Source organism: Melopsittacus undulatus, chromosome 6, assembly GCF_012275295.1.
Source record: "Melopsittacus undulatus isolate bMelUnd1 chromosome 6, bMelUnd1.mat.Z, whole genome shotgun sequence".
Taxonomy (NCBI): domain Eukaryota; kingdom Metazoa; phylum Chordata; class Aves; order Psittaciformes; family Psittaculidae; genus Melopsittacus; species Melopsittacus undulatus.
Window position 1 is genome coordinate 6,595,781 of NC_047532.1, and position 13,603 is coordinate 6,609,383.

The 13,603-nt window shown below is 55.4% G+C and overlaps 2 protein-coding genes across 2 annotated transcripts; one reads left to right on the top strand and one right to left on the bottom strand.

Moving 5' to 3' along the window:
• The first annotated feature begins 1,477 nt into the window (after window positions 1-1,477).
• On the top strand, window positions 1,478-4,654 carry RPL36A (ribosomal protein L36a). Its single transcript, XM_034063504.1, has 6 exons — window positions 1,478-1,589; window positions 2,114-2,220; window positions 2,487-2,592; window positions 2,703-2,770; window positions 4,389-4,511; window positions 4,592-4,654. Exons 1-6 carry the CDS (start codon window positions 1,478-1,480, stop codon window positions 4,610-4,612), a joined length of 537 nt encoding a protein of 178 aa, XP_033919395.1. The 3' UTR covers window positions 4,613-4,654.
• Window positions 4,655-5,062: 408 nt separating this feature from the next.
• On the bottom strand, window positions 5,063-10,580 carry GLA (galactosidase alpha). The gene is made up of 7 exons (XM_034063605.1): window positions 10,411-10,580; window positions 9,998-10,172; window positions 9,630-9,807; window positions 8,154-8,245; window positions 7,107-7,268; window positions 6,378-6,575; window positions 5,063-6,208 (listed from the first exon to the last, which is right to left on the bottom strand). Exons 1-7 carry the CDS (start codon window positions 10,578-10,580, stop codon window positions 5,945-5,947), a joined length of 1,239 nt encoding a protein of 412 aa, XP_033919496.1. The 3' UTR covers window positions 5,063-5,944.
• Between the last annotated feature and the right edge of the window lie 3,023 nt (window positions 10,581-13,603).

Below are 13,603 nucleotides of genomic sequence, written 5' to 3' on the forward strand. Positions count from 1 at the left end.
CCCTGATACCCAGCCAGGCAGCACGTCCCTTCCCCTCACACATGCTCAGCCATGAGAGGGACCAGGTGGGGATCAAATAGGCCAGGGACTAGTCCCCATAGCTGTGCCTCTCTGTGGGGCATGCCCAGCCTGGGGGGCAGAAGCAGGGGTGTTCCCCCATGCGCTGTTGATGCCCAGACCCTTCCAGCATAGATCCTGCAATCCTGCCTCACTGCAGTGGCTGTAGCCAGAAAGACTGGGAACAAGCAAGGTTCCTGCTCCTAGCATCCCCTTTCCCTACCCTTCTGGCCCTCACAGGTCTTTTCTGCTTGTTTGGGTGGTTTAACAAACAAAATAAAGCAAAAACCCCTTAAGCAATGAGTTGTTACCCCCCTGTAGCCCCATGCCTCAGTTTCTCTAGCTATAAAATGTGTCTGCCATTGTTTGTCCCCCCTGACACAGCCACAGGGGCTGAGCAGAGCAGCCTTTGGGCTCCATCCCATCTGCAGTGCTGGGTCTCCAGAAGCTTTGCCTTGATTCACAGAGCCAGGTCACCACCAGCAGTGCTGGGCAGATGGGGCACATCCCATGTCCTCTAGGACAGCACTGACATGGGTATCTCAGGGCATGGCACAGCCTCCCTGTCCCTGGCCCTGCCACCAGTGCTGCTCTGTGTCTGGGGCTGGTGGGCTCCCAGTGGGACTCATCCTGCAGCCACAGCCGCTGTGCTGTGACAGAGCAGAGGTGGGAAGTGGGTGGCTGGAAGCATGTCCTGTGCGTGTCCCCAGTGTGTGTGACTTCCTGCTGCTGTCACACCCCAGCCAACATGCTCTGACCCCCCCACCAGCCCCAGCACACGCGGTGGGTGCTGTGCCCCACCATGCTCCCTGCACATGTCCTGATAAGGAGCCGAGCCTCTTGGCCACCACTGTTTGATGGGGGCTGGCATACCCAGAGCAAGTGGGAAGGGTGACAGTGAATGACAAACACCACAGTCTCTGTGTGTGAGGTGCAGCCTGGAGGGTGAGAACAGTGAAGAGAGGGAATCTCCTGCGTGGGACAGGCTGGGGAACAAACCCAGAGCTGTGCTCCATCAGCATCTACTGCAAAATGCACAGGCAAAGAGTGCTCAAAGGCACTGCCAGCACCACGACACCCGGCTCTGCAGCACTGCTGGGTCCCTGGCACTCACCCCCCACCCTGATCCCATGCTCTGGAGCCCCGCTGGGGTCCATAGCACACACACCACCCTGATCCCATGCTCTGGAGCCCCACTGGGATCCATAGCACACACACCACCCTGATCCCATGCTCTGGAGCCCCGCTGGGGTCCATAGCACACACACCACCCTGATCCCATGCTCTGGGTCCATAGCACACACACCACCCTGATCCCATGCTCTGGAGCCCCAGTAGGGTCCATAGCACACACACCACCCTGATCCCATGCTCCCCTGCAGCCCCAGAGCCCCCCGCACCCACCACCCTGCTCTGCCTCATGGTACCTGTCTCCTCCTCGTCCTGCCCGGAGCCGTCGGGGCTGCGGGACAAGGCTGACCCTTCCCAGCCCACCCGCTGCTCGCAGCGTGCTGCCTGTGCCCAGGACAGAGGTGCGAGGCCACCAGCAGGCACCACCCGGCTCCCTCCTCCCTACGCTGGCAGCAGGGCACCGCCACCCTCGTGTTCCAGCCCTGTCCCCACACGGCATTCCCGGCCCCCCGCCGTGCCCCACCGCACTCACCCGTCCCTCCCACCGCCGCTCCGGCCCGCAGGGGTCCGGCCGTGCCCGCTGCCCGCCCGGGGTGGCCCAGCGGGGCCGGTGGGGTGGCTGCAGCGGCGGGGACGCGCAGGGGGTCGGGTGCGCAGGAGGAAGGACGGCCCCGGCCAACAGCCCCGTTTCAGTTCCCCTTTCCCTGCTCCCTGACTCAAGCAGCAGATGGGTTTCCTCCTGGGGCAGCCAGGGCTGCTCCGCACCGAGGGGACGAGGGGCACCCACATGGCACAGGGCAGAGGTGCGGGGCAGCGCCATGTGCCCCCTTCACACCCCGCACTGTGCGCACCGCTCAGGGTCACCCCGTGTACCCGCACCCCCCGCACCCCCAATCCCCCTGCCCCGCTCTCCTCCGGCCGCAAGGTGGCGCCGCTCTCGCTCCCTGCGCTCCTCCTCTCTATAGTTCACCCCCTCCCATCCGCTTCCGCTTCCCGGCCGCTCCTCCTCTTCGGGCCGCAGCCGGCAAGATGGTGAGTGCAGGCCGCAGCCGCCCTGTTCTATCCGGTGCCATCCGCCTCCATCCGCCCCGGGAGAGGCTCGCTCCGCCCGCCCGAGGCGCCTGCCGCTGCGGGGGGTGCTCGGCCAGCGGTTAGGGCAGGGTAGGGCGGCGGGGGGAGGTCGTAGGTCCGGGGTGACGGCGCGGGGCCTTACCGAGGGGAGGGGAAGGGCGGCCGGGCTGAGCTGCAGGCCCCGGCCATTCGTGGCCCCGGTGACCGGGTTCCCCCGTCCCCTGCAGGTGAACGTCCCGAAAACCCGGCGGACATACTGCAAGAAGTGCGGCAAGCACCAGCCGCACAAAGTCACCCAGTACAAGAAGGGGAAGGACTCGCTCTACGCCCAGGGTAGGACTGGGGGCACTGGGGCACGGCTTGAGGGAGGTGGTGTGGGACCCGGGTGGTGCTTTGTTGGTTGTCTTGAATCATTGCCTAAAGAGAACCATTTCTGCCTATAGGAAAAAGACGCTACGATAGGAAGCAGAGCGGCTATGGGGGCCAGACAAAGCCCATCTTCCGTAAGAAGGTGAGTGCTGCTTCTGGAAGGAGGACCTGAAGTGTTCATGGTAATCCACATACCAGTTAAAGAGAGAGGCTTCAGCCTCCTGCAGCCTTGTGCTGGTCCTGTGCTCAAGCCATGTTATGGCAGCTCTGCGGGTAGTGGTGTCGGGGAGTGTAAATTCCTCATCCACAACTTCCCTGCTGCTCCTGTTCTGTGTGATGCTCCTTTTGTTTTCAGGAGTGACGATGCAGCATGTGTTTGCACAGCAGGTTGTGCTGGGAGCCTTGATGCTGGAGGGGAGCAGGATCTTACTGGGAGTGATGCTTTTAATGAAAGGAGGGTTTTCTTCATTGCTTGCCGGTACAGCAAGGGGAAAGGGAGGCTGCTGCTTGCTCTCATTGTGATCTTGGAAGTGGCAGTAGTTTCTCATTGAAACTTGCTGGGTTTGTCAGGCTCTGCACAGTGATGGTGCTGTCTGCAAGGGTATGGTAGAAGCAAAGCATGTGCAGCTCCTGGGGCACTGCAGGACACAACATGGTTTTCTTGCAGCCTGCTGGCTCCAGGGAAATCCGTATCATTGAGCCAGTACAAGAGAGCTGCTGTGTTAAGCCTTCCCTGAGAGTTTCAGAGCAGCAGTGCATCCTGTTACAGATAAGCTGCAGGGAGCTGCTGCAGTCATCCTCTGTCCTTTGCAGTGTGTGGATACTTGGGGCTGTGGTCTTGCCTGTTTTCCTTCTGTGCCTCTATGCACATCCTGCCAGGGAGTTGTAGGGGCCCAAAATCTGTGGTATTTGCAGCAGGGAAGCAGAACCCAATGGCTGATTTGCTATAGTTTTTGTGTGAATTGTTCAGTTACTTAAGGAGCTGCTTGGCTCATTGCTGGAAGGTCCTGGTGTTGTGCTGGAGATGTTCAGGAAGTCTTCCATCAAGAAGAAAATGAGATAGCAGTTCTCCCAAGTTGATTTTCTGCCAGGAGGTGGGGAGACCTTGTAGAAAACCCTGCTGCAATAGGTACACAGAGCAGCTGTACTGCTGCTGTGCTCTTTGGCACTCTGCTGCTATGCCCTGCCATCCCCATTCCTGTTTCTTTCTAGTCAGTGTTATATGGGTGATTGGGTGAAGCTGGTAACCGGTGATTACAGGTCTGTGTAGCTGCTACAGCAGCTCTGGGTTCTTCCCTCTGTAGTCTTGGAAGTTTCATGTGACTTGTCAGTAGCTGCAGGTCTGCACTGAGCACATTGTGTTCTGGGGAAAGTTGGTGCTGCTTCCAGATGTGTCTGCCCAGGATTCTGCTGAACTCCTGAGTGCTGCTGGTCTGTTCTCCCACACTATCAAGTGCGTGTTCCCAGTGCCTTCACTGGCATGGGCTTGGAGCATGGCTGAACCCTGCAAAAGCCAGCCCTGCCCCACTGAACCAGTGTTCTTTATTGTGAAGTACCGATCCAGTGTATTCCTATACTGGTCCTTACGGTGCTGCCTGGTTTTTAATGGAGGGAGCTTAACTCTGTTGGTAGTCTTTTTATCTGCACTGCAAGAACAAGCTGCTGAATCTTCAGTAGTGCAGATAACATGCTTTTCCTGACAGCAGCAGTTTGCTTGTGGATGTTTTGTGCATTGATACACTCTGCTCCTCTTGTCCCAGGCTAAGACTACAAAGAAGATTGTGCTGAGGCTGGAGTGTGTGGAGCCCAATTGCAGGTCCAAGAGGATGCTGGCAATTAAGAGGTGCAAGCACTTTGAGCTGGGAGGAGACAAGAAGAGAAAGGTAGGTTTGCGTACCACGGGTAGATGAGGGTGGCAGCATTCAGTGGTGAATAAACTTACTCCATCTCTTCACTCTTACAGGGCCAGGTGATCCAGTTCTAACCTGCTCGTTGTTATGGACCATATTAAAGTATTTGGAAGTGATCTGTTGGTTTGGCTTTGTATCTTCTCCTGGTGGTAGGGTTGAACTCACACCTACATCATCCCAGCAGGAAGGCACTGCTTGCAGAGCTGCTTAGTAAGTGAACAGTTGCTATCTAAAAGCCCTGCCAATGGCTGGAATCTCCTGACTGTCTTCCCAAGAGCTCTTCTAGAATGTATGTAGAGCCTGAGGCTCTGATGGATTTTTGCACCCATGGCTTCTCAGTGTGACCTCTGCCTGCAACAGGGGCTGTATGGCTGCATTGTGTCAGCTTTACTGAGTGCTCTTTGTAGTGAATCATTACAAATCCTACAAGAACCTAGTGACTGGAACAGCTGTGCTGCCATCTAAAACCTGGTTTCATTTCAGATACTAAGCTGCACTCCTGTATAGTGGAACTCAGAAAAAGCTTGGCCTTTAACAGGGGTATTTTAATCAAAATTATTGATCACAGAAGTAAGAACAAATCAATATACCCTGATTGTGCAGTAATCAGAAGAGAACATACTTGTACATGATAGCTGCAAAAGTGATTAAGTATCCATCTCCTGTCCCAGAGGGACCTGTGTTATTGAACCTAAAGGTTACTGCAGCAGTGGAAAGCAAGCACACAGGTACTTCTGGGAGGCACCTCACATGATAGTATCTCAGTTGCATCATGGAGTTGTCATCTAAAGGGCAGTGTCCATCCCTGGTGAGAGACTCCTGAGTAAGGAGAAACCTCCAACAGCTGAGTCCCAAGACATGATACTTACATTTTCACTAAGCAGGCAGCTGTTAAGAAAGCAGTTGCTAAGAAGTGCAATGATTTAAGCCAGTCCCTGAGTGGTAAGAAGGTAGATGTCCATGCCTGGAAGGAGTGTTGGGTTTCTTGTTCCTGAACTCTACGCCAGCCTGGCAAAGCAAGAGCAAGGCGGCCAGGGTGTTTCCCTGTTGTCCCTGAAATGCTTAAGGAGAGCTGTAAGATGCTGCATGTGTCCTCTGCATTTCCTTGGTAGTGGCAGTAGGTATGACCAGTTGCTACCCTGCTGCAGTCCTTAAAGCCCCTTGGGGAAAGAATTAGGTGGGTGAGATATGAGAGAAAGGGTAAATGAGAAGCAGCACCCCTTTCTCTGCTACCTCTTGGTAATGGAGTGATGGGTATTTGTCACCTTAGGCTGAAGGTTTAAAGTCCATGTAGAAGCACTTGAGTAGCAAATGCCTGAGGAGAGAACAAAGGCACCCACCCCACTTCTTTTGACAAGAAGTTTAGAAAGAGCCTGAGGCTTACAAAGAGATTGCCTTTGTGCCTCCTATACTGCCATGACTTTGAGCAGCACAGTGCCTGTTGGGTTGACCTCCACGCTCAGCGAGGACACCCAGCTGTACACCCCGCAGTCCCTGCTGGCTGGCAGGACCTGCCACACGGAGCATGCTGGGTTGCAGGCCAGCCCGTTGCCAAGGAGGGTGAGGGGGAAGGTGAAGTTTCGGGGTCCCCCAATCTCCTGCTGGTTCAGCACTGCCACGGCATAGGCTTGGCCAGACAGGGGCCGCTCCCACAGCTCAAAGTTTTTGTCCTGCCAAGGAGAAAATAAACATGTCAGGGGAGGCAAAATTGATGCTCTTCCTGCCTGACTAAGAAGGCTTCAGGAATGAGTGGGCTCACTTGGCTCCTGTTCCCAAACCCTAGCACTCCCCTATAACCCAATGTATCCCCTTTATGAGGAGAGTGGCTGCCTGCTGTACCTTGGTGATCTGGTATCCCTGCTTGCCCAACGGATCCTGGTTGATGGCGATCACCTCTTTGTTCTGGAGCAGCCACTTGGCCTCAGGACTAATGTGCCGCAGGTCGTTGGACATGAAGAGGGGAGCTGCCATGATAGCCCACATGGCCATTTGAGTCACTGCCTGGTCCCAGCTCAGCCCGAAGTTTCCAATCACCAGCTGTGACAAGAACACAAAAGCACCTGGTAACACTGCTTGTCAAGGAGAAACTGGGCCACCAACATAAGCACTGGTAAATGGCCGGATGCTGAGGGTGGGACCCCTGTTTGGGAACTGGTTATATAGTATGAGTGCCAGGAGCAGGTTGGGGAAGGCAAGGCATGACTACTGGGGCAATTCAGGATGAACCACTGGTAGGTACAAGCAAAGAAAGATCCTCAACTTGCTAGGCAGCATTTCAAAATCTGCTATTGGATGCAGCTATTCCTTCCTTACAATGCAGGGGATTCCCTCTATTGGGAGATGAGCACTTTAGAGACTGTTTCCCACTGCCACACTTCTTGCTGAGGCTGCATTACAGAGACAGCACTTCCTTGGTAATGTCTGTAGCTATAGTTCTCTTTCCCTTTCCAGCCAGGGATGCTCTCATCAAGCTCCTGATCCTGGAGCCCTGTTAGAGACCCTCCCCTCAGTGTTTCCCCCTTCCCATCCCTCTCAGCCTACACCCGAGGCGGGTATTGCCCTACTTACCATGTCAGGATCGTTCCAGCCCCCTGGCCCAGCTATCTTCACAATGCTGTCCTGGTGAAGTGCTGTCCAGTCCAAGATACTCTTGATGCTGCTCCAGGAATCATAGACATCAAAAAAGTTCCTCCAGTGATTGCAGTACTGTTTGATCTCTGTGTAATTGGGCTGCCAGAACAATGAGTGTGATTAGCCACAGAGCCTGACTGTACAAGACCACACACAAGGCTAGATCAGATGAGGGATAATCTGGGGAAGAACTGTGATAACACATCAGCAACCATCTGGATGATCTAGTTGACTCCCTAGGTTGCCTTATGCCGAGTAATTCCAGGCTGCCGTGCTCCAGGCAACACTATTGCCTCTCTTGGGAGAACAGTTGTGGCCATCCAGCTCTGTTAGAAAATTCCTTTGAGCACTATTTAACTGAAGGTAGGATGAGGCCAGTGGAATTCAACTGTGACATCCCTGTAATTACTGTCATTTCTGGGGTTTCCACCCTTTGGTGACTAATGCATTAATTAGGATGGAATGGCACCATCCTGTCATAGTGGCACAGGGGAAGCCAGCTATGGGTGGAGAGTCTGTCATGGATCCTGGGTGGCAGAAATCTGTTGGTAAACAGTGTGGAAAATTCATGTTGAATAGGCTTTCCTAAAGTCTCTTTCCTGGTCCCCAGAGGTGATGGTATGGCTGAGTCCTTACACTTATTCCTTCCACTCTGTCCAGAAGGAATAACTCCAAACTATCTGCTAGCTGTGTCTGCACTACCAGTGTTTTCATGCTTGGCTCCTTGGAGACAAAGCAGATGAATGCTGCTGTGCTCTCTGGCATGCTCCAACTGGGCTGGGTCTTCATGCTGCAGGATCCTATTGAATTCAGCAGGGTAATGACTTGCCTCAGGTACACTTCAGGGCTCTTAGAGGAAAACATGGTTTTCCTACACTTCACAGTCTTGTTCTCTGTCAGATGGGCAACAAGTTTCTCAGGAGGCTGTTCTGCAGTCTTAATGGTTAATTTCTCCCAGGATAAGCCTTGAAAAACACTCCTTACCTGCTTCACAGGCCTCAGATAGAAAGGCCACTCACAGGAGTACACAATGCTCCTTCCAGTCCTGTTCAGGGCCAGAGACATGCGTCTGTAACCTAAAGGAAGAAGACAGACAGAGGTTACACAATCTCCCCGGTCAAACAGAGAAACTTAATCTGACATTACAGGTTCAGGTTTCAGTTTAACTCTTGCTAAATCAAGGCTGAACCCATTGCAGCAGGAACACCCTGGGGGGGACAGGGGAGCTTATAGTCTGCAGCCTTCCAAGGACAGCTGAGCTCCTTCACAGCTTTGCTACAGGTCATGGGCAGGCTTATTGCTCTGATTGCTGATCTCTGTACATCCAGCCATGATAAGAAGCTGGGGTTTTGCTGTATGGCTTTTTTAACTCTAGATACCTGGGAAATAGAAGTCTGTATCTATCAAGCTGCTGGGTACAGCTGCACTGGGTTAATCTTGTCGGAGTATGTTCTTATGAGGCACTTGTGCCAGTAGGAATGCAAAACCACTTGTTTTTCCTGTCTTTGTCCCCAGACCGCCCCGTTAAGTCCTTTTGAATCAGCAGAGAGGGAATGAAAAGTTTGCTTTCTCCCCTGGAACTGCTTCAATACAACTGGATTGTAGCTTGGTTACATCTGATCCAACAAAAGCTTTGAGTTCCACTATCATGGTGCTGAGCTGTGCTCCCAGCTGCAGCAGCTGGCATATGCCCCACTAACTGGCTCCTATGGGATTGTTACTTGGGCAGGTTGTCCCTGCCAGGCTGAGTGTGCAGGATTCCTGCTGCCAAGCACCATGGTGCTGACTGTGACAGCAGCGAGAGCCCAGGCGGAAGAAAATCACGGTCTGAGTTGCACCACACTTCCCACAAACCTGCTCCTGTGGCACTGGATTCGCTTGTGCTTGCAGGAAGTCTGTACCAAGCCCCCCCAGTAGAGTGAACTATGGAGCTTTCAGCTGCTGACTTGCCAGCCTGTGTGCAAATAACTTCTGCACTAGGATTCGCACTGCTGGGCTTTAAAATCCAAACCCCATCAGGAGCTTAATGCCAGAATTCCCTTTATTTTCTCCTGTTAAAAGCCCTGGTAATTGCCCTCTTTATGGCTGACACATGCTGCTCTTGCTTCAAGCTGTTCTACACTGGCACAGCCTCAGCAAAGGGATTAAGGGTTAAGTGTGCGGAACATTCTGAGCTTTCCAGTAAAAGCACTGCAGAAGGTCAAAGCCTTTGCTGTGCTTAGAGCTGAGGCAGCATTCTGTACAGAGAGCCCCCAGGAGGGTGAGCAGGTAAAAAACACTAGTGCCAGCAACATTCACTACCTTGGGAACAAAGTCTCATACCTGCTTCTGTAAGCATATTCCTCAAATGAGTACACGCAGGGAAAAACAACTCCCTGAAGCCCACCCTGGGCCTGGAATTGCTGCTGCCTGCAGAACATTCCCACCTGTGGTGCACTGCAGCCTTGAGCCCATGCCTACCTTCTGCCAGCAGCTCCAGCGTGTCAGAGTTGCAGCCGTCAAACTTCAACAGGTCCACACCCCAGGAGGCAAAAGTTTGTGCGTCCAGGTCATAGTGGTTGTAGCTGCCAGGGAAGCCAGCACACGTCTTGTTCCCAACATCACTGTAGATTCCCAGCTTGAGGCCCTTGGAATGGACCTGCGCTTGCAGACAGAAAGAGAACTGGGGATGATGCAGGTGTAAGGCAGGAGGGAGTGAAGCAAACCCCACTCAGCAGCTACACAGCCATTCCCCACCCAGCCTTCCCTCTCCTCCCCTGCTCCCAGCACAGCTGCAGGTCAGGTCCCTGCCTGCCATCACTGCCTGCACGGTGACGGGTGGCACTCACGTAGTCAGCCAGCTTGCGGATCCCACTGGGGAACCGCTTTGGGTCAGCCTGGAGCCTGCCGTGCTCATCCCGTGTCGGAGCCATCCAGCAGTCATCAATGCAGATGAACTCATAGCCTGCATCCCTCCAGCCCTCAGCAGCCATCACATCGGCCATCTCCACAAACAGCCGCTCGCTGGGCACAGGGAACGAAAGCAGAGAACGTGGCAGCCCCATGTCAAGCATCGGTACCTCAAACGTGCCGCCCTTCCACGGCAGGGGTTTGGTACCGGGTGATCTTACGGTCCCTTCCAACCCACACCCTTCCATGCCCCCCCAAGGGACAACTGCGGAGCAGTGAGGGCAGGCCCGCAGAGCACCGCACCGTCCCTGCCCCCGCGGTGCCGGTACCGGCGCTCCGGGGCCGGCCGTACCTGACGCATCGGTGCGGGTCGGAGCCGCAGTCGGTGCCGCAGAGGAAGCGCTCCCAGTGCAGCCAGCCCATCGGCGGTGTCCGTGCCAGCCCGTTGTCCAGCGCCAGCACCGCCGCCATGGCCGCGGCTGCCAGCAGCACCCACCGCACCGCCGCCATCGCCGCCGCCATCACCGCCGCTGCACTGACGCGCTGTCCCGACAGCCAATCACGCCGCGGCGCCCTCCGCCCTTCCGCCAATCACAGGGGAGAGCGGCGCACAGCGGCCCACCCCCTACCCGGCAGTCATGTGGGTTGGCGGTCACATGAGGGAGGTGAAGGGGTGCGGTGCTTGGCTCCTGCGGTGGTGCTGGGTTAAGTCCGTGTTTCAGTGTATAACCGGTACCGGATTACGTTAGTGTTCCACTGAATGTAGCCTTGGACTGAGGTACTGGTAAATGGCTGCAAACTGGGGAGCCTTTCAGGGTTGTGAATTACACCAAGTGAGAACCTGTGAGGACTAAACATGCACCCCAGTGTCCTTAACTAATGCATTTCCATCAAAGGATGCAATGAGTGGGGGTATTTCTCCCCAGACGACCATCTATGACCTCCAGAGACCAGTCCTCAAAATTTACCGTGCCTGCACCACAGTTGTATCTACACAGATTACCATATGCAGCAGGTAACATTCCATTGAATTATAATGGATGTATATATAATAAAGACACAAACTGTCTCTTCTCAGTGTGCATGGTAGGCACTGCTGCCCCAGTCTGCCTTCACCCCTCCAAGACACACTGCTGGGTTCGTCTTCCTTGCTTTGCCTTTTACCTTGAGCACTCCCACTCCTGACCGTGGCAGCTTGTCCAGCAGCAGTGGAGGAGGAAGGCTTTGGTGTCACAGTGTTTCTGCAGACAGCACCCTGCAGCCCGGCTGTGGGAGGTGCTGGAGCACAGGGCTGTCCAGTGCACTGAGGGGCTGGAGGGGTCTCTGCCATGAGCTCAGGGTGGTTTATGGTGCTGTAGGATGGGAGGTAAGGAAGGGGAATGGGGTTTCTGCAGAGCTTGGCTCTCCTCTTGAAGTGATCCAGCACTGGCAAGTGGCTGATGCATGGGGTATGGGTATGGTCAGGCTGTTTGCTGCTGCTTTGCCTGCTTATAGGATCCTTGTGGGGCAGGATCCAGCGCATCTGCTTGGGGTGCCTGGGCCCATGCAGATCTTTGCACTCAAATACTGTGGTCCCTCTTCACGCAATCACAGTAATTGGGAATTGCCCCTTTTTGTACCAGCTTGAGTGGGAGCTGAGATGTGAACCTCTAGGACTGGGCAGTGCTGGTGTCAGCAGGACTCAGGAAGCTGTAAGGGGGCACCTGCATCCCCATCCGTGTTTCTGAGATGAGCTCCATATGTAATGCTTGTGTCTGTAGGATTCACACAGCAGCAGCATGCGTGGCCTATTGGGAGCATGGAGGCTCTCACTGCCGGGGCAGCAGTGAGAGCAATGGGAAATGGGACAGGAGCTGATTCTTCACCCCTGTGGATCTCACCCAGGGCTGGATCAGCCCCTGCAGCCCTGCTGGAGCTCCCATCGTGGCTCCTGCCACAGCAGGAAGATGGGAGCAGGATGCGGCCGCTGCAGGGCCGGGGCTGCCACAGCTCTGGCCTCTGGGTGCCGCTGGTGTGTGAGGCCATGGAGGCACCTCGCTAGATGTCCTCCGATCCCTGCGCTGCAGCAGCCGGGGAACAAAAGCTCTTCAGAGCCCGTGGCTTGAGAATTGCTCCTTGTTTCAGTGCTGGGGTCCTCCCCCTGCCCCTTGAGGGGCTGAAGCGCAGAGGCTGCTCAGAGTCGGCCAAAACAAGGCACTTTGGGGCTGGAAAACCTCATCGCTTTGTCTTTAATGGTGTAAAACCACAGCCCAGAGCCATGCAGTTGTCCTCTATTCCCATATCCCAGAGTTTAGGAGCACCGCAAGGCTGATCCCTGCTGGTTTCCACGTTCCAGCCTTCCCTCACTGCCCCTTCCCAGCAGTCCTGCTTGCCCATGGAGGTACCTGTCTCACAAGCACCCCTTGGGCTGGGGAGCATTGGGGTGCCCCATGGCCTGTGTATGTGCAGGCTGATCCCAGAGCGATGCCAGGGGTGTGGATGTGGCTGTGGGGTTTAGCAGAGCGCTGGTGAAGCCCCTCTGTGCAGGTGGAGGTGATGGGCTATAGTGATGATGCTCCAGCTTAGGTGGCAGGGCTGTGCTGGGGCAAAGCGTCCTTAGGCTCCTGGGGCTCATCTGCCTGGGGTCAGCACTGGCAAAGCTGTGAGGAGGACTCGGGGCCGGCACAGCCACACTGTGTGAGTGCCCCACACCTGGACCTTCCCCGTGGTGGATGGATCCTGCCCCACAGCGGGTCTGAGGTCCTCTGAGGACCCCATGCACTGTGGCATGACCACAGCAGCACACGTTGCCAGTGAAGCTCCTGGTGCTCCACTTGCTCCTCACCATCCCTCGGCTCGCTCAGGACTCGTTGCTGCCTTTGGAGCTTGGTGTTTGCTTTTAGGAAACCCAGACCTGGGCAGTGTGTGCAGGGCACGGGGCGCTCAGAGCCCTGGTAACCTCCTGCCTCTTCTGGCTGCAGTGACCTCACTGGGCTCCAGACCTGCTGCCCCACACAGCAGCAGTGGGCATCGTCCATGCGGACAGGGTGGATTGTGGACAGGGCTGGAGCCCCTGCTGAGGGAGGGGACAGGTTTGGCATTCCCGTGCCTCCAAGCACAGCAGCAGAGCTCGGCTCCAGAAGGATCAGAAGGAGCTCAGATCCAGAAGGATCCACTGCTCCATGGTTGGCAGGGGAGCCTGGCTTACATCAGTGTTCAAGGCCAGGTTGGACACAGGGGCTTGGAGCAGCTGCTCCAGTGGAAGGGGTCCCTGCCTGTGGAAATGGGTTGGAGCTGGGTGAGCTTTAAGGCCCTTTCCAACACGAGCCAATCTGTGATTCCTTGGCCCCATGCAGGTGCCCCAGGGAGCCCTGAGGCTGATGGGGGTCTATGCTGCCCAAACCTGTGTGTGCCAGCACTGGGCATGCTGCTGTCGGGAAGCTGCCAGTGCTGATGATGCTCATTTTACTGTCTCGGAATCCCATTACCCTGCTGTAACTCCATTAACTTCTATTTAAACCAACCATTAACCTGGCCATGGCTGTTGGTCCCATGCCCACAGCTGC